At 49.5% G+C, this 20,060-nt stretch overlaps 2 protein-coding genes across 2 annotated transcripts; both read right to left on the reverse strand.

Moving 5' to 3' along the window:
• Positions 1 to 328: 328 nt before the first annotated feature.
• Positions 329 to 1,394, reverse strand: c16h2orf66 (chromosome 16 C2orf66 homolog). The gene is made up of 3 exons (XM_076970152.1): positions 1,211 to 1,394; positions 1,021 to 1,123; positions 329 to 586 (listed from the first exon to the last, which is right to left on the reverse strand). Coding segments are annotated over exons 1-3 (297 nt in total). The 5' UTR covers positions 1,213 to 1,394; the 3' UTR covers positions 329 to 394.
• Positions 1,395 to 1,951: 557 nt separating this feature from the next.
• ankrd28b (ankyrin repeat domain 28b) lies at positions 1,952 to 19,454 on the reverse strand. Its single transcript, XM_076970743.1, has 28 exons — positions 19,246 to 19,454; positions 12,870 to 12,953; positions 12,557 to 12,635; positions 12,293 to 12,363; positions 11,882 to 12,082; positions 11,655 to 11,742; positions 11,422 to 11,564; positions 11,115 to 11,327; positions 10,876 to 10,954; positions 10,601 to 10,715; positions 8,513 to 8,595; positions 8,342 to 8,405; positions 8,166 to 8,234; positions 7,800 to 7,940; positions 7,603 to 7,714; positions 7,460 to 7,486; positions 7,279 to 7,353; positions 6,703 to 6,904; positions 6,529 to 6,616; positions 5,977 to 6,094; positions 5,612 to 5,831; positions 5,433 to 5,520; positions 5,246 to 5,329; positions 4,765 to 4,910; positions 4,531 to 4,613; positions 4,299 to 4,381; positions 4,060 to 4,151; positions 1,952 to 3,973 (listed from the first exon to the last, which is right to left on the reverse strand). The coding sequence occupies exons 1-28, from the start codon at positions 19,270 to 19,272 to the stop codon at positions 3,690 to 3,692; spliced, it is 3,159 nt and encodes a 1,052-aa protein (XP_076826858.1). The 5' UTR covers positions 19,273 to 19,454; the 3' UTR covers positions 1,952 to 3,689.
• Between the last annotated feature and the right edge of the window lie 606 nt (positions 19,455 to 20,060).

Consider the following 20,060-nt stretch of genomic DNA (forward strand, 5'->3'; position numbering starts at 1 on the left):
ACTGAGGTAAGATACTATGCTAGGTAGAGGGTATTAAACATTGTAGGAAGGAACAGGACGTTTGGGAGAGGTCAGCTGTGCAAGTGCAGAAGAAATATTAACAAAATAATGACAGGTCCACATTTTCAAAATCCCTTTAGCTATATTAATAAATAATTTGTAATTTTAAACATTAGGTGTCAACATTTGTCACAACAGAACACGGTTATTTAAGTATCTAAATTGCAAATCCAGTGACTAAAGGCTAATTCCGTATTTTCACCGGAAAAAAACACAACACAGAAGCAGAGTCAGAAAAAAAGTTTACTGTGTAAAATCAAATCAAACTGCAGCTCATTACACATATAATGATTCTGTGATATATCTAGAACCTTATGAGCATGAGTTTATCTGATTAAATGTCATAAACATCAATGAAGTTATGAAGCAAGTTGCTGTATTTGTCAAAGGCGGCACTCGTAATTTGGCTGTTCTTGTCTTGCTTCATACTAGTCTTTCTGCCCAGACCAGAGACCGTGTATCTCTGTCCCAGACCTTGAGCTTGACTATCTCTGTCATCAAGATATGACTGCAGAATCTGAAAAAACTAGCCAAAAAGAAAAAGAGAATGCCGTTCACAACATGCATGCAAAAATGCATTTAAAAATGTTATACATGAAACCAGCTACACACAATTTTACAAAATGCCCACCTAAATGTAGCAGGAAAAATATATAGCCTATAGCATTTCTAATTTGAATGTGACATGTATTTATGGCTTAATTATACAATAAATATTAAGATGAAACAGACATCAGACAGATTAAGTAAAATATTGAAAAAAAAAATACAAAAACCAAGATATTTTCCTGTGAAATGTATTGCAGGATATAAACAGAAAGGAGCTTTGGAAAGTGTGTTTTGGAACAGAAAGAGTTTAGAAAGTTTAGAAAAATCATTGAGAAAGTGTTTTTAAAAATTGTTGAGAATATATATATATATAAAACATTTTGTGGAGAGGGTTTGAGCAGTAGAACTCACCAGGATTCTGCTTTTTGGATTGTTGAGAGATTTCCACTCTTCTGTGTTTGAGGGGTCTGATTCAGAGATCCCCACCAAAGCCACCAGAACCAGCATAGCCAGCCTGTCCCCAAAACACACACAAACAAAAGAATCCTCAGCACATCATTTCTTTACTTGATACTGAAGAAATTATGCATCTGCCACTTACATGTCTGCTGTTAATAATTTCAGTGTTAATCTTCAGGCTGATTTCCTCTGTGTTTCTCATGCTCCTTCTGCTACCGTTTTATATGCAGTGACATAGCACTCATGAAGAATTTCCACCTTCAGGACAAATTGGAATTTCCTCTTGAATGAAAGGAAAATCACAGGGTACATCATGAGCTGTAATTAACGCACCCACAGAGTAGATGTAATCTCATTAGTCTCTCTCCACAGACATTCAGTTAATTATGATATATATGGATTTAACCTTTAAAAGGTATGCCAAAAATAGACAAATAGAATGTGCAACAATGGATCAAGTGGTTTACAGGGAATGTGAATTTATCAATTATAAGAGGACTAAGTTGACCACTAATGACCAAATGGTTGCTCGTGAATCTGTCAGTCCATTTAACTTTGCAGTGTACTCAGAGAACCCCCCCCCCACACACACACACCAATAATAACATTAAAACCATTGACAGGCGAAGTGTACAACATTGTTCATCATGTCACCATGGCATCTACCAAAGGGTGGGGTATATAATGCAGTTGGTGAACAGTTACTGAAGATGTGTTGGAAGCGTAAAAAGCTAGGTCCGATCTCCTAGAAGAGCTAGAAGCCACAGGACACCTTCAGAGTGGAGTTGATGGTGGGGAGACCACACAATGTTTAGCAGGTGGTTTTAAGGTTATGGCTAATTGGTGTACGCTTGGGTAAAAAAAAAAAAGGCCAAACCCAAAATTGCAGCTTAAAATTTTAATGGTCTTGACAGCAAATAACTAGAAAATGATCAACACACCCAGACACATTTGTTTGAATTTTACATGAAAATATAAGTCCTTTACACCAAGATGCAAGTCTGTTCATGATTTTATCTGTGTAAAGGAAGACTAGATAGGGAAACATCCCTGCTTCAACTCAGCAACAATTCACTGCAGCAGCAGAAATGAGCAAATGGTGGCCCAGATCTCATTAGTGCATTTTTCATAGTTCCCGTCACTTTTCACAGATTTTTAAAACAGCTATGAAGCCTTTAAAAACACACTCATTAACGAGATTACGAATTTGCTAAATCATCTTGAAACGAGGCATTCCTGAAAGAAAGCACAAACAGAAAATGACAAGTCATTTCTTTATTCAGACAACCATAAAATATACAGCAGTCTCTGTGCTGAAGGAGCAGAGGTGAGGAGTGGCCAACGTCTCTGCTGGCTCTTCTAGTACCTCACTAACACAAAGAACAGAGTAGGAAAGAACAGGGAAGAGAACGGCTCCTCCACTTTCATCTAGCCAGTAAGGTGAATTAAACACATTTCCAGTTTCAAATCATTTTTAAATCCATGTCTGAAAAGAGTCAAGCAACTTTCACAGACCACAGGCTGAGTGGTTTAATTAGCTAATCAAAGCAAAAAAAAAAAAAAAAAAAAAAAAAAAAGCAGCAAAGCCAAGAAAAAAATATATATACATAAGATTTTAATATTCACATTTTACCATACAAGGGAAATCAGATGCTGTCCTGCTATTGGTTTACACAGTGTTCTTCATCCAGAGCAAAGCATGCTGGGAGCTTTTTGCTTCAGTTCAGTTTCAGTGCTTTACACAAATGTAGTGTTATACTTGTGCATCATAGATCCCCAAGCTGACCTTACTCTCCTGCAGCCACTCTAACTCATGAAGGCACAAATGATGAAGTATGGAAACTAAAAATAAATACAACAGATAAAAAGAATAATTTATTCTGAGAAGACAGCAAAGTTTAGCTTGCACTTCACTCAACCATTGCTTTTAGCGTTGCACTGCTGATAAAATTCATTTTCCATCACTGGCCCTCTAAGATTTGAAAATAGGAAATGCTATGATTTTTTTTTTCACTTTAGAGGGACAAAAGGACAAACGTGTATTAAAATCCTGTTTTAAAAAATAAATCTCTCCCCCCCCACCCCTCCCCCGACCCAATGTCATTTACCAATTGCGAAATTAACTGTGCATGAACATTTAGATCAGTTTAAAAGCTTTACAATCAGCCCTGTCTTTCTCTCTGGGGACAACTGAAAACCTCCCCTCGTTTTCAAAAGTCGAAGTCTAAAGAAATTGATTTGAAATTGCACCTACAAACATTGGTCCCAGGCTGATGAGTGTCCATGTGTTATTGCCGTGTACACAGAAGGCTAGCGTGTGTCGGAGGTGGACCGCTGGACGAGAGGAGAAGGTACGAGGTATCTGCTGAAGGACACGAGGTGCTGGGTGGACATGATCAGACGGAGAGGGGGACTAGGTAGGCCAGCCTACTGTGCCTCTATGATCGAGTGTCTGAGTGTGTGTCTAGGCAAGAGACTGAGAGAGAAAGACAGAGACTCTTAAGGCTCTGCGCAGTGGCCAGTGAATCGGGCCAGGCTGCCTCTGTGTGATTAAGACAAGTTTGCATCTCTGCTCCCCTCCCCCACTTCCTCTCCCTCCCCTCTCCCTCCCCTCCGAACCCTCAGTACGTCTCCGAGTCCGAATCGTTGAGCTCCTCGTCCTTGTAGAAGCCGTCGTGGCGGCCGATGCTGTTGAAGCTGCAGTAGGATCCGTGCTCGCTGTGCAGGACGGGCAGGCTGTCCAGCATCACGCTCTTGGCCGGGCCCGTGTAGTGGTTGATGGCGCTGAAGGTGAGGGCCGGCGTGGGCCCGCTGCCCGCCGACACGGGCATCATGGTGGCCAGGATGAGGGCGAGGCAGTCTGCCACGTCCTTGTTGGGGGCGCAGGCCAGGGCGGGCGTGTAACCTGCGGGTCGAGGAGCGCCGACGTCAGCGGGCTGGGGAGACGGCCGACAAATACGAAGTGGAAAAGGAGGCGCGCGGTGGCATTACCGTTTTCGTCCACCGCCAGCACGCTGGCGCCCTTGGCCAGGAGCTCCTGCACCACCACCGTTAGTCCGTTCCTGGCCGCCACGTGGAGGGGCCTGCGCACACACACACACGCGCACGCACACACGCACGCACGCACGCATACGGACACATACGGACACATACGGAGAGCACGTCGGACACCGGGCCGGCGAGGAGAATTCTCATGCAAAACAGACCCCTCCCCCATGAGATATGCATACGTTTGCAAAGCTGCGTTGGTGGAGTTAATGAGATTCCTGTCTGTGATCTTCTCCAAGATCAGCAAGGCACTGGTCTCGTGTCCCTGTAGGAGAGCAAACGTGCATCAGTAAAGAAGGACCTACTGGAACTCCTTGATGGAATTGAGTGCAGGAGAATGAGAAAAAACGACCCATAACGACTTAACAAACCTCCGCCAGTGTGTGTGTGTGTGTGTGTGTGTGTGTGACAGACCTTACTGCAGGCCAGGTGCAGCGCTGTGTTTCTGCTGCTGTCCTGTAGCGTCAGGTCCGCCTTCGCACTGCTCACCAGCAGCTCTGCCAAACCCAGACATGGAGACAGAGTCTTAGCGCTGAAGTACACACACACACACGGCCCGTCCGCTCCGTACGTTCGGCGTGCCGATCCTCCCCACCGGGCCGGGCCAGGCCGGGGGGAGGAGAAGGCTGGGCTGAGGCGAGGTCTTACCCACGGCGTTGGTCTGTCCGTTCTCGGCCGCCATCATGAGTGGGGTTTTGCCGCTGGCGTCGACGCTGTTCACCTGGGCGTTTTGGCCGAGCAGGAGCTGCAGACACTCCGCGTGGTCGGTGAAGGCCGCGGCGTGGAGGGGAGTCCTGTGACAGGAACACGCAGCTTACTGCCCCTGCTCACTACCTCAGCCTTCGTTCTAACACTACGCATGTTTTCTGAGGCCATGTGCCGCTGCTCTGCTAACAGGGTTGAGATTTAGAACAGGACTACAGTTTAGAACAGGACTACAGTTTCCTTTATGCTAGAACTCCAGGCTGGCTCCCAAAACCCAAGTCAAACACCAATTTCTCATTAACAACCATAAACGTAATAGAAACTTAACAGAATCAGATCAAATTCCTATAAGGTAACGCCTGACCACGCCTTCAGACCCTACCACAAACCCCCCACTTCATAAACAATAAACAATCAGTTCTACCTGTTTTTGGAGTCGGTGGCGTTGACGATGACGGGACCCAGCGTGTCGATCAACATCTCGGCTGCCCCCTCGTTGTCGTTGATCCTGCAACGCAAACGGAAGCGTGAGTTTGGGTCGGGAGCGTGCGCATCTCTTTGGGTCGGGAGCGTGCGCTTCTCCCTTGCCCCGCGTGCAGGATCGGGCTTACACGGCACAGTGCAGCGGGCTGAACGGGTTCCCCTCGGCCTGGTGGAACACCTCCTGCTCCAGCAACACCTCAACACACGTGTCGTGACCTAGGAGGAGACGCACAGACGTTACGGCGACCACGCGTAATGAACTCGGACACTAAAAATCTCTTTGTCGGGCATCGGCTCCCGCGCGTACCGTTATAACAGGCCCAGTGCAGCGGTGTGTAGCCCTGGTGGTCCGTGATGACGGGCGTGCCCTCCACGGATTGGGCCGCGTGCAGCAGGCCCCCCAGGACCCCCACGTGACCGCAGGCTGCCGCCAGGTGCACAGGGGAGCGCCCCTTGCAGTCCCGCACCATGAAACTGGCACTGTGCTGCAGCAAGGCCTCCACACACTCCTCATGACCCGTCACCGCCTGCAGAGGTCAGCAATACAGCGCTCACGCCATCAGCGTTACAGCTCGTCTAGGAATTACGTCGTTAACCAGGGAGCTAGTTTCTAACTGAAACGGCCCTGTGCTTTGAGCAGGGCTGAGTGGAGGGTGTGTGTGTGGCTCTCACCCCTCGGTGGAGGGCTGTGCGGCCCCACTTGTCTTTGGCTTCTACATTGGCTCCTTTGTTGAGCAGAGAGTACACGCAGTCCGTATGTCCGCTCAGCACGGCCAGCATCAGCGGCGTCCTGGGAGAGAGGGCACACACACGTTAACCTCACCACACACGTCGCAAGAGCTTTCTACACTGCAACTCTAGAGACACGTTCCAGTACCGGGCTTAGTCACACACACACACACACACACACACACACACACACACACACACTACAGTGATCAACTCCTTTGTTTGTATTTCACATGCAAATATCGGAACGTCCACAGAGATGACTACACTGCCTAATCACAAACCCCAATGAGAACCATCTCCTTCAGACCAAAAACTATGTGGTTTCCAAAGCAGCATTAAAGGTTTCAAGGTGGCATTCCAGAAACGACCTCCTTTCAGACGGAGATAATGTCATTGAAGCACTATGGCTCTGTCTGGAGGGGCGGCCGGCCGTCTGAGTGGCCGCTGGAGTGTAATGGCTCAGTGGGTGAGGAAGTGAACCCTGTGACTTACTGGCCAGTTCCATCCTGAATGTCCACCGCACTCTGCAGGTCAGCATTCCCGATCAGTAAACGCAGACAGTCCGAGTGTCCGTTCGTGGCTACAAATATATTTTTGAAGAGACACAGTGAGGAGACGTGAGAAGATGTCTGCAGTGATCTTTAAGTGTTGAATCCTCAGAGCTACCTGCTGCGTGGATGGGGGTGCGTTTGAGGGCGAAGTCCTTGACCAGGATGGAGGCTCCCTGGTTGATGAGCACGTCCACACACTCCACGTGGCCCTTGAAGGCGGCCAGGTCGAGCGGAGTGTGTCCCTGCTCTGTCCTCACGTCCAGGTCCAGCAGGGACTGAACCAGAACCTCAAGAGCCTGGTGGTGCCCGTGATACGCCTGAGTGGAAAAACAGATGTTTTTATATTTACACACACACACACACACACACACACACACACACACACACACGCGCACACGCGCACACGCGCACACACGCGCACACACACGCGCACACACGCGCACACACGCGCACACACAGTACAGGAGTTCTCCCTGTCACCTGGCTGCCACTACTCTAAGTGACAGAGAGAGAGAGTGACCACCCAGACACCTCAATAACACCATTTCTGGACCATATCTGACCATATCGCCATCTCCCGACGACACGCCCACACCTCAGACTGCACCACGGGGGACCCCAGATGCATCGTATTTATTATTATTGAATACAACAAAATACCCTAAGAGGAATAAAGGGGCCATGCACTCACAGCGAGGTGGAGAGGGCTGACAGGAGCTCGCACATCAGAGTCGTTCAGGATGTCGGTCCCTGAGGTCTCCATTAGCTAGTGGACACAAGCCAACAGCAAAGCTTTACAAACCGCAGACATTACAAGGACCGGGAACCAGAGTCCGGTGTAATCTGACATCAAGACGGTAACGTGTACTCACCACATCTAAAGGGGTTTCACTCGCAATCTGAGAGATATGAAAATAAACACAATCAGGGCTTTGGGCACAGAAGCGCTAGCGTCTGAACCAGACGAGGCAGACGGGGGCGTCCAGCAGGGCTGGGTGTGGACGGAGAAGCTCACCAGCTCCAGACAGAGGCGGTGTCCGTACGCAGAGGCGTAATGCACCGCGTTGTAGCCCTGAGTGTCCCGTATCCCTGGGTTAGCGTCGTTCCTCAGCAAATACTCCAGGCACCTGCAGCAAGGGAGGACGGGTTACGCACGGCCCGGGAAGGACGCGGTTCTACTGGGGGGGGGGTTCGGGCCGCGGCGAGACTCACTTCCCGTCCGAGTCGGAGGCGGCGGCGTAGTGGAGAGGAGAGCAGCCCCTCTTGTCCAGGTCGTTGACGCTGGCTCCTGAACCCACCAAGGCAAATAGGCACTGATAGTTACAGTTGGCAGCCGCATAGTGCAAAGGCGCCCTGGGGAGAATATAGTGTACAGTTACAAACTACAATACAGAGAGATGCTGGGGATGGTGCTGATTAATCAATAATGTTATCATCATCACTAGAACATGGTAAACACAGTACATTACACCAGCTACCTGTCAGGTCCCATACTAGGCCTCAGAAACTACTTTACTTTTACATATTCCTTTATTTATGATAACATTTCTTTTGTTAGTTTTAAATAAATTAACTGACCTCCCAAAACTGTCCTTCTTGTTGAAATCTGCCCCCGTGTTGAGGAGCAGATTCAGACAATCTAGGTTTCTGTAGAGAAAAATTCAAAATACAAGTCATCAGGGAAGCACCTGAACGCCTGGATTATTCTACAAGTCCCATTACACCATTAAATGAGGAAGGTGACGCCCCCTCACCCCCCTGCAGCTGCAGCGTGTAAACACGTCCTCCCAAAGTCATCGGGAGTGTCGATGGCGAAGCCTGCAGAGAGAGAGAGAGAGAGAGAGAGAGAGAGACACATCAGCACAACGACCGACAGGTTCACTCGAGCTGCCGGCAGGCTGGCATGTGGGGGACGGGCAGCTCACCGGAGGACAGCAACTTGCGGCAGCAGTCGGAGAAACCACTCAGAGCGGCCAAGTGAAGGGGGAACATACCGTGGATGCCCCGCCTGCAGGAGACAGGGGACCAGAGACAGGGGACGGGGGGACGAGAGACAGGAGACGGGGACGAGAGACAGGGGACGGGAGACGAGAGACAGGGGACGAGAGTGGGTCAAGGACGGGTCCAGTGCTGAATTTCTAGGCCCATACCAGCATGGTGTAGCAAGATCGTGTGGAGAGGGGCGGGGCAGGGGTGTGGCGTGTGGAGAGGTGTGGGGCAGGGGTGTGGCGTGTGGAGGGGTGTGGGGCAGGGGTGTGGCGTGTGGAGAGGGGCGGGGCAGGGGTGTGGCGTGTGGAGGGGTGTGGGGCAGGGGTGTGGCGTGTGGAGGGGTGTGGGGCAGGGGTGTGGCGTGTGGAGGGGGTGAGGGGCAGGGGTGTGGCGTGTGGAGGGGGTGAGGGGCAGGGGGTGTGGCGTGTGGAGAGGGGCGGGGCAGGGGTGTGGCGTGTGGAGAGGTGTGGGGCAGGGGTGTGGCGTGTGGAGGGGGTGTGGGGCAGGGGTGTGGCGTGTGGAGAGGGGCGGGGCAGGGGTGTGGCGTGTGGAGAGGGGCGGGGCAGGGGTGTGGCGTGTGGAGAGGGGCGGGGCAGGGGTGTGGCGTGTGGAGAGGGGCGGGGCAGGGGTGTGGTGTGTGGAGAGGGGCGGGGCAGGGGTGTGGTGTGTGGAGAGGGGCGGGGCAGGGGTGTGGTGTGTGGAGAGGGGCGGGGCAGGGGTGTGGTGTGTGGAGAGGGGCGGGGCAGGGGTGTGGCGTGTGGAGAGGGGCGGGGCAGGGGTGTGGCGTGTGGAGGGGGTGAGGGGCAGGGGTGTGGCGTGTGGAGGGGGTGAGGGGCAGGGGTGTGGCGTGTGGAGAGGTGTGGGGCAGGGGTGTGGCGTGTGGAGGGGTGTGGGGCAGGGGTGTGGCGTGTGGAGGGGGTGTGGCGTGTGGAGAGGGGCGGGGCAGGGGTGTGGCGTGTGGAGAGGGGCGGGGCAGGGGTGTGGCGTGTGGAGAGGGGCGGGGCAGGGGTGTGGCGTGTGGAGAGGGGCGGGGCAGGGGTGTGGCGTGTGGAGAGGGGCGGGGCAGGGGTGTGGCGTGTGGAGAGGGGCGGGGCAGGGGTGTGGCGTGTGGAGAGGGGCGGGGCAGGGGTGTGGCGTGTGGAGAGGGGCGGGGCAGGGGTGTGGCGTGTGGAGAGGGGCGGGGCAGGGGTGTGGCGTGTGGAGAGGGGCGGGGCAGGGGTGTGGCGTGTGGAGAGGGGCGGGGCAGGGGTGTGGCGTGTGGAGAGGGGCGGGGCAGGGGTGTGGCGTGTGGAGAGGGGCGGGGCAGGGGTGTGGCGTGTGGAGAGGGGCGGGGCAGGGGTGTGGCGTGTGGAGGGGGTGAGGGGCAGGGGTGTGGCGTGTGGAGGGGGTGAGGGGCAGGGGTGTGGCGTGTGGAGGGGGTGAGGGGCAGGGGTGTGGCGTGTGGAGAGGGGCGGGGCAGGGGTGTGGCGTGTGGAGGGGGTGAGGGGCAGGGGTGTGGCGTGTGGAGAGGTGTGGGGCAGGGGTGTGGCGTGTGGAGAGGTGCGGGGCAGGGGTGTGGCGTGTGGAGAGGGGCGGGGCAGGGGTGTGGCGTGTGGAGAGGGGCGGGGCAGGGGTGTGGCGTGTGGAGAGGTGTGGGGCAGGGGTGTGGCGTGTGGAGAGGTGTGGGGCAGGGGTGTGGCGTGTGGAGAGGTGTGGGGCAGGGGTGTGGCGTGTGGAGAGGGGCGGGGCAGGGGTGTGGCGTGTGGAGAGGGGCGGGGCAGGGGTGTGGCGTGTGGAGAGGGGCGGGGCAGGGGTGTGGCGTGTGGAGAGGGGCGGGGCAGGGGTGTGGCGTGTGGAGAGGTGTGGGGCAGGGGTGTGGCGTGTGGAGAGGTGTGGGGCAGGGGTGTGGCGTGTGGAGAGGTGTGGGGCAGGGGTGTGGCGTGTGGAGCGGTGTGGGGCAGGGGTGTGGCGTGGTGTGGGACAGGGGTGTGGCGTGTGGAGAGGTGTGGGGCAGGGGTGTGGCGTGTGGAGAGGGTGTGGTTCACCTGGAGGTATCGGCCCCGCTGGTAATGAGTGTGCTGATGAGGAGTTCGTGTCCGTAGCGTGCGGCGATGTGCAGCGGCGTGTTGCCGTTCTTGTCCTCACAGTCTATCTCCGCACCTGCGCGCACACACACACACACACATACACACACACACACACACACACACACAACACCACCGCCTCGTTACACTGCCAACAGACCGAATACAGATGCGCGTCACGGGCGGTTAACGTGCGAAAGAGGGAGCCGGTCCAGAAGCAGGACATGGATCATTACCGTTCTGAATGATCGCCTGAGATCGCGAGAACCTTCCATGAATCGCAGTCATGTGCAGAGGAGTCTTCCCATCTTTGCTCTAAAAATAAACACAAAACGTCATTAAAATAATTCGCTAATCCTTCACACTGCTTCCTCCACATGAGCGGACGCTGCAATGCAGACAGAACCACACAGTAAGCACTGCAGGTCCTTCTTTTTAATATCAAGAGCAGGGGGGTGTGGAGGGGGGTTCTGACCTTGATGTTGACATCTGCCCCGTTGCCCACGAGCAGCTCGAGGCAGAGCGCCCCGTGGCGGGAGGCGGCGGTGAAGTGTAGGGCGGTGAAGCCCTTCTCGTTGGTCTGGTTTACGTTGGCCCCGCACTCGATCAGCTCGTTCACCACCACGTCCTGGCCGTTGTAGCAGGCCACGTGCAGCGGGGTGTTGCCGTACGCGTTGGGCTCGTTTATCTTGAAAGAGAACACACGGAGAGACGCTCATTCACGTGATTCTACGTCTGATGCTCACGTTCTCGTGTAAACAAAACAACTGCACAGGACTCACGTCTACTCCCAGATCCAGCAGGTACTTGACCACGCTGATCATCCCACTAGAGGCAGCGGCGTGGAGAGGCGTGTAGGCCTTCTTGTCTTTACACGTCACCTCCGCTCCATGGGACACCAGCAACTTCACCACATCCAGGTGACCTGGGTGAGGGGGTCAAGGGTCAGGGGTCATGGCATCACAATCACACACATTAAGACGGCGGTGGACGCGCACGGGGAACAAAGTCTTACCCATGTACGCGGCCCAGTGTATAGCCCTGCGGTCCTTCTTATCGAACGCATTAATGTTGGCTCCTCGGGACAGAAGCAGCCTCACCATCTGACAAAATAAAAGCACGCACTCAAATCTCACGTTATAACACAGCACCGCGCTAATTCCAGTGTTTCGCGTTTCGAACGCCGTAAGCGCGCTTTCTGTTCCCCGAACGCCAAACGTCCGTCCTCGAGCGTGCGCTGACCTCCAGGTGCCCGCTGAAGGCGGCGTGGTGCAGGGCGGTGCGTCCGGCCCGGTCCGACACGTTGACGTTGCTGAGCAGGGGCGCCAGGGCCTCGGCGCACCGCACCGCCTTGTTGGCCGCGGCCACGTGCAGCGGCGTCTGCCAGTTCTTGTCGCGCGCGTTCACGTCGGCCGAGTGCTTCAGCAGCACCTGCACCGCCTCCTGCAGGACGGGGGGAGAAACGCGCTCGTTACATTTTTAATGTATCCAAAAATCTGTTAACAAAACCATTGCAAATCTTATATCAAACACAATTTGTTTGAAAACTTTATGAATCTATTTACTAACTGCAGAACTGTAGCAGATAGCGCATGCATTATGTAGCGTAAGGTGAGTGGTAGCTTCTGTAGGGTCAGTGTCAGAGCGCAGTACCTCACTGCAGGAGGCCACTGCCCGGTGAAGAGGAGTCAACCATTTATTGTCTTTGGCATTTACTCGTGCCCCTATAGAAAGACGACACCATGGTGTCAGCTAACAAAACAATCATTCAATACTTCACATTCAAATCATGTTTGAGGTCAACATACGGATATTAAAATAAGAGCAAAGCAAATAAGGCAGAGATATCAAATGGAAATGAAGCGTGGCTCTCGTGAGACGGGGAGAATTAGCGGAGCGGACCTGGCTGGTGTCTACCTGATAAAACGAGGAGCTCTATGATTTCAGCATCTCCTAAGTATGCAGCGGCATGCAGGGGGGTCCTCTTCTCATTATCCTAGAGTACACACGGAGACATTGTGTGTGGCAGCAGTATGAACCCCCCCCCCCCCCCCTCCTCGAAAAGGCACCTCTGAAAAACTAAATTGTATGCAGCTATGTTTGGGTTCCTGTAGAACTGTAGAAGTGAGAACTTGGACGCACACGCACGAGTACGTGCACGTGCACACACACACACAATGAGAGTAAAACCGAACTTGAACTGTAAAGTACAACGCGGGCTGTTCCTTACCTGCACGTTCACGTCTTCCTTCTTGAATATAAGGGAGCGGACTTCGTCAGGGTCCACGTTGAAAATAGCTTTCAGCAGGGGAGGCTAAAAGACGAGAGAAACCCATGAGTGGGATCACGCCACGGCTGTGGAGCTGCCTCAGAACAAACGTGAGGTTGCCATCCCACACGCACTGGCTAGTGAGGTCATGGCTTAGCTTGGACTCTTCTGCAGAAGAACAGGGCCCTGACGGTCACACGGCACACACACCAATGACTTTTACACAGCAACACAAACACATTCAAATCTGTTTCCATTCACTTGTGCTGGAGGGGAAATTTCCTCCTCCAAAAACCCGACGCGTGAGATTCGTTAATACATAATCCCAACACGGACGAGTCCAAATCCAAGCAAACCGCCTGCGTTTGTTCAGGAGCAGGGAGCGAGCAGACCCAGGCTAGCGACGACACTCCGGCCAAGCGAGGCAGCCCGCGGGCTTCCACAAGACCCTTGGTCCTCAGTGAACGTCCAAAGCTAACGTAGACGAACAAACGTTCCGCCTTCCTGTTCATCACTGCTACAGCCAATGAAAACAGTTCGGAAATCACCCCCCAAAGCTACACAGAGTACTTAAGCAGATGGTGTAATGCTAGTTGCCTGCAAGATCTTCCCAAATCCACAAGACAAGTCATCACAACAATGGCTGAAGCTCCAGATCCTCTGGCAAATAAGCTGTTCCTGTTCAACATGGGCTTCTGGCTTATCAAGGAACCAGATGGTGAATTCTTCACCCCCCCCCCACATTCAACTAACTTCCGCAAACATAAGGATTCTGGGGGCAGACGAACTAACTGCTTGCGGGTGCACAGGTCTGCATGCCTGCACAATAAGACAGCTGTTTTACTGTAGATATTACTCATTCATCAAATGAAAAGCCTTCAAGAACAAAAACTCAGTGATTTTAGGACCTCACGTTTGACTTTAGCTAAAGTATGCTGTTCAAATACATTACTCACATTGCAACTATAATATAAACCATTTTTTTAAACATTCAACTTTTTATATTACCCTTCTCAATTTTTTTCCTTTTAAACTCGTCTTCCAGCACCAGTGTTATTGGCTTGTGTGATATAGACCTCCATCAATGTACCATTTTATTCAAGTGATCCGCTATTATTTGAATGCCTCTTGATCGCCATCACACTCAAATCTACAGCCGGCCTCCGCTACTATACCAGCTCAAAGCCATTCAGATCATTTTATCCTATATAATCCGATATATCCTTAGCGTTTCCTTCATCTTTACAGATTAAAATAAAAGCAACAGGTGAGAGTAAAGAATTCATGGATTGATTCCAATGGGCCAATGCAGTCAGGTTGAAGTCCGCCCGTTCTACACCTGATTTAACAGCAGCTTTGCCCTGCTGAACTGCATAACCGACACACAAACATCAATGGGTGCCCGTACACAAAGACGAAAGGAGAGGCTGCTCTGAGCCCAGTGTGGCTAATCATTAACACAGCGAGGCAGCACGGTCATTTTGGAAGAGAAGTTAAATACAACATGAACTCGGACGTCACTCACATCAATATTTAACGAAGCACCAATGTTGGATTTATTGAGCTGCAACATTTAACCAATAAATAGCACAATGTTGTGGGTGATGCTGATGTTAATAACCATTGACTTACTTCATGCATTTTTTAAAAGTCATCTTCCGTCTTAAACTGGTACAGGTCTAAAAAGGTCTACAGGATTTATCTTCTAACTGTAATAATATAAACATGGACTAAAGTAAACATGGCTTAATCTGTTGGTTAGATAAAAATGATCGATTATTGGCCAAAATTCCAACTGACATTAAATTAAAGAAAGTCTACATTGGCAAATATCAATAGATACTATATGTAATATTTAATATATAACATAGATACTATAACATATAGCTATAGACAAATTCTCTCAATTTCTCCAAATGCACTCCACTGAGCAGTAGAAATATATTGTCTGGAATGATGAACGCCACTCCGAGTGTGTGATGGATGAATCGGAGTTCACCCAATTCTCCATGTTTGCCAGCTGATCCTGGACTGCTGATGGAATGCTGGCTGGTTCCTGCGCTGGGACAAAGTGGAGCTTCCTAGAGCTTCAGAAGCACCTTGCTCGCAGAAATGCAGAAGAATTTTCACTACTGCAACTTTTACAACACTTCTCTCTGTTTGTATATAAGCAGTCCAAATTTGCAATTAATTAACAAATCACAGAGCTATATACAACCCAACCATAAACATCAGACATTCACAGCTGCATAATAATCAATCTGCTGTGTTCATTATGATGCCTCCAGCATCTCAGTGAGGGAAACCATGAAGTGTGACCAATGTAATTACAGCAGAGTAAATGAATATTACCAGGACTACAAGCAGATGCAATGGTTTCATTACTTTAAGTCAGACCGAGGTTACAGAGAATTTTTTGACCTGCTGAAAATGACCTGGTGAATTGAATCAGGGCTGTTACAGCAGATGAAAGTGCAGTGAACGAGCAGAACTGGGATGGACCAATGCGGTGGGATGTCTACTGGTCCAAGTCTACAGAGCGGATGCGTCAAATCAGGATCAGGATGACGGACCGCAGGAAAACGTCTTATCGCACCCAGCGGTCAGCAGGAACACTGTGTTTACCCTCACTGTGGACGGGGATGTGGTAAGGCACACACTAAAGTCCACTGATCCAAAAAAAGGCTGCAGGTACTGATGGGATCACCGGGCGTGTGCTGAAAGTCTGCTCAACTTGCTGGGGTCAACCATAGTCCCGATACCAAAGACATCTCAGATCACCAGCCTTAATGACAACTGGCCAGTTGCTCCAACCTCGGTGGTTAAGTAGTGCTTTGAGGAAATGGTTAGAAATCACATCCTTTCACTTCTTCCATCGAACTTTAACCGCTTCAGTTTGCATACAGGGCTGGCAGGTCTACAGAGGATGCAGTAGTTACTGCCCTTCATACAACCTTAAACACTTAGAGCAGCAAGGAACTTATGCCTGGCTCCTTTTTGTGGATTATAGCTCAGTGCCTTTAATACCATCATCCCCCACAGACTGATGACTAAGCTGTTGGACCTGGTTCAGCCTCATCACACCCGTCTATGGATCAGAGACAAAGGATTAGAGAAGGACCTTATACCTCTACACCCATCAGCCTAAGCACAGGCGTGCCTCAGGGCTGTGTGCTGAGTCCCCTGCTCTATACCCTCTACACTCATGTCTGCACCACTGTTCACACCAGCAACACCATAATCAAGTTCTCAGATGATACTACCATTCTGGAACTCGTCTCCGGAGATGATGAGACAGCCTACCGGGACGAAGTGGAAATGGCTGTCGTTATGGTGCACAGACAACAATCTACGTCTGAATACATCACAGACGAAGGATGACTGCTGGTCATCGATTTTAGGAAGGCAACCCATAACTATAAATGGGGGCTGTGTGAAAAGGGTCTTGGGTATCCATATTAAGGAGGACTTAACCTAGGGTGTGAACATCAAGGAACTTATAGAGAAGGCACAGGAGAGACTCTCAGGAAGAACAACATTAATCAGAGACTGCTGGTGTCCGTCTATGGTTCCACCATAGAGAGCACCCTCACTCACTCTTGTGTTTAGTTACTACAGAGGACTGGGAGGTCTGCAGAAAAGATCATTGGGTGCTCTTTACCCACCCTGGAGGTTCCACACAGTTCTCGCCGTCTTCGAAAAGCCTGTAAAATTATCATGGACGATTCTCACCCCTGGTCACCATCTCTTAGAGCTGCTACCATCAGGTAGACGGTACAGAACTGTTCAAACAAAGATCAACCTGCTCAGAAATAACTTTTACTCCACCGCTGATCGGGCACTAAATAACTCATCATAACTCTTTTTAAACTTAACATGGGACTGTGCAATATTTTACAAATTCATTGTTATAAGGGCAATGTGGATTTTTTTATTTTTGTAATTTATGTAAATTATAGTTGTCTTTATATTCTTGTCTGTTGCACCCCAAGTATGGCACCTTAATTTCATTTTACTTGGTATAATGACAAAGATATTCTGATTCTGATCTGCCCTGCATCTGTCTAATGGCCTGAATACTAAACATCTGCATTTAAATGTCTTGATCTCAGTGATTATACAGTAAATTAAAGCCCCTGAGGCGCTGCCTTATTTGGCCACAGCTCATCAGTAGGGCTAGTCAGACTAATACACTGCTTCAGACGCATCAGCCTTTGAACTGGAAACACCACGCTTTCCTACACAGGAAAACAAACAATACAAAATGCTTCTCCTCTAATAGGCCAGATTTCCTAAAAATCTGGACTACACAAAGAACTTTCTGAGCAGGATTTCCGGACACGGACTAAGTGTAGTTCCAGGCTGAAAAGGTCCTTCAAAAGAGAATTCACATTATTCATAGACAGACTATCCATGATGACCAACCCTTGCTCCTCATTTTCCACCAGATTCACTTTAGTGAAGTAATTCCATTTTTTTTTACAAGAATTCTACATTCACACATTACTACTCAACAGGTCTTGCTGGCATGAAGAACTTAGGCTCTACGCTAATGTAAACTTGGGTTCTCTGGAACTTTGGCTATGGGAAGTATGCATGCTATGAATAACTGGAAGAGTTTTGTCACACATTCTCGAGCTCTGTGAAACAGGCTACACAACATGCTGTTTAATGGGAGAGACGCCAAAGGCCGATAACACAGCTCATCAGCTTTCATGCAGGACACCGTCCTTGAGGTCTACAGACATGCCACACACTTCATTGTGGCCGAACGTTTTGAACAATAATTTACTAAAATTTCATTTACTAAACATTACGTATAAATAGCTCACAGTACATAAAATATTACCCTTATTTCTGGAAGGGTAACAGATTAAATATCTACACAGCATAAGCAGACTTAAGCTGAACTGAGGTTGAGCAATACAGTTTGGATATGAACAACAGTTTTCATAACTCATCTGCAATTTCACACAAGAGGAAACAAATACAATACAGAGCTTCATGCCAGGTGAAAAACTTCCTTGTTGCTCAGTCAAAATCCTTTTAGGGCCAGTTCAGGCTGTCATGAATCAGTCTAAAGACAAGCTTTTGAGTACTTTTGAGAGCAAAAAAAAAAAAAACAACACAAGGGACCACTTGTACTTGAACCTTCAGATTTAAAAGACCCCTGTTGTCACACACAGAGAGCTGAGATCTCCATCGCCTGCTCAAACACTGAGATCATCTTCCATCTTCTTAGAGGAGCTAATGCCGTCACCATGGTGACGACACTTCGGTATCTTCAACCTCTCGCTCTCCCAGTAACATCACCACCGCCTCAGGGACAAACTGGCGTTATATGAACGTTTTAAATACACCAGATAACAGTTTTAAGGTCTCCCCTCATGCTGAAACTGGCGTTGGCTAACAAAAAAAAAAAACTAACGTGCGTCTCGTATGACAGGCTCCAACTATTTATCTATTTACAATGTGGCAGTGTAACATGCCCGATATAGTAGAACGCAGTTATAACGTTATCTGAATAGGTCGGTCCAGATCAGTGACGGTATATTATATTATATATACGGTCTCTGGTCCAGACAGCCTGCATGGATCAAGTGTGTGTAACCAGGCACTAAAACAAACGGGACCCATGTGATCACAAACTTGTTCACTGAACAAAGTTGCTAAAATGATCCAAGTTACTCTTCTCGGGCGATTCGAGACCGTGACCGCACTTCCATCATCTTTAAAACGACCAACACCGTCGTGTTCGGCGGACACACGGATCTATAAAACGGGCTGTTTTGGTACATTTGGTGCCCGTCAGACATTTTCATTCTCGCTGAAGCGACCATGTTGAACAAACCCTCCCATGACCCCCACTACAGTAGCTTAACCTACCTACCCAACCTTATGTGACAGTTATGTCTCAATTCGCCACAATACGTGAAAATGTGAGACATAAGTTACAATTATTCGTTTTTTTTAATCAATTAGCGACGTTGCCGTCGTGGCCTGCGCACAGACCCCTAGCGAGCTAACGCAGCTAGCGTAGTGGCCCGGAGACCGTGCTCGCCTAGCCGCACAAGCAGCACCGTGTCGGGTGTTGTAGCCACGTAGCTGCCGGTACATAAACGTCAGTGCTGTAAATGTCCGCTTGTTTATTTTTTTAGGTTTTACGAATTCAAGTGGCGCTTAAACTACAGAAAATAATAACTGGGTCACTAGGACCGCACCATTAGTGAGGGCAGCGACACTGGTGGACTGTTCCCCCGCTAACTGGTGTTAGCTGCGCGGCTATGTAGCGGGTTAGCCAGCAGGAAGCAGGCTAGCTCTTCCACACATCACTCACCTGGTCTCGAATTTTGAGAACCACCATTTTCCAACAGTCTTTCTGGCTCTCATGCAGAAAAGGCAAAAGTTTATTCGACCACCTTTTGAATGCCGGTACTCTCTGGTCCCGTAACTTTTAAACTTCCAGCAGGCCTCACATTTCCTTTAGCTAGCTACTGAAGGACTGGGGAAAGAAACTCCATAACATTACCGCCACTATGACACCTCAAAAACAGAGGAAGTGATTGGCTAAGATGACGCCACACAACGAGTAACACAGACACTAATTGGCTTTTAATGAGTTGGGGTCAGCAGGGACTCTTCTTGCTCAGAAATGTAGAAGCATTCATAATCTGGAATACAATCTGAAGTAGATTAAGTTCATTTTAATCAACACATGATTATACGATCATATTATATGATTACTACGAATTAAATCTCAACTTGAAGTTCCCTCTTGAGTATAATACTACTGTCATTAATGAACATTTATCTGTGACTAATATAAATACTGTTTTTATTTATATTGCTACAGAACATGTAAACACACGCACACTTGCAGTTAGGGAGGTAACTTTTTTAGTTAAAACACTTTAAAGGACATTAAAAAGGACTTAAAGGACACGGTCTCATAAAAAAATGTACATTATTTTTGGTTAATACTTATAATCATTAATTTAAAGGATGATGCATTCAATTCCATGACCATATCAATTTACTCTTGCATTACTTTCAATTTAAATACTAATAGACTCAATAAAAGCCAATGTGGTAACTTTCATTCCTTGTTTACATGGATCTTTGCATACGAATCTTTACAGCCTTTACAAGTAA

This window comes from Brachyhypopomus gauderio, chromosome 13 (assembly GCF_052324685.1).
Source record: "Brachyhypopomus gauderio isolate BG-103 chromosome 13, BGAUD_0.2, whole genome shotgun sequence".
Taxonomy (NCBI): Eukaryota; Metazoa; Chordata; class Actinopteri; order Gymnotiformes; family Hypopomidae; genus Brachyhypopomus; species Brachyhypopomus gauderio.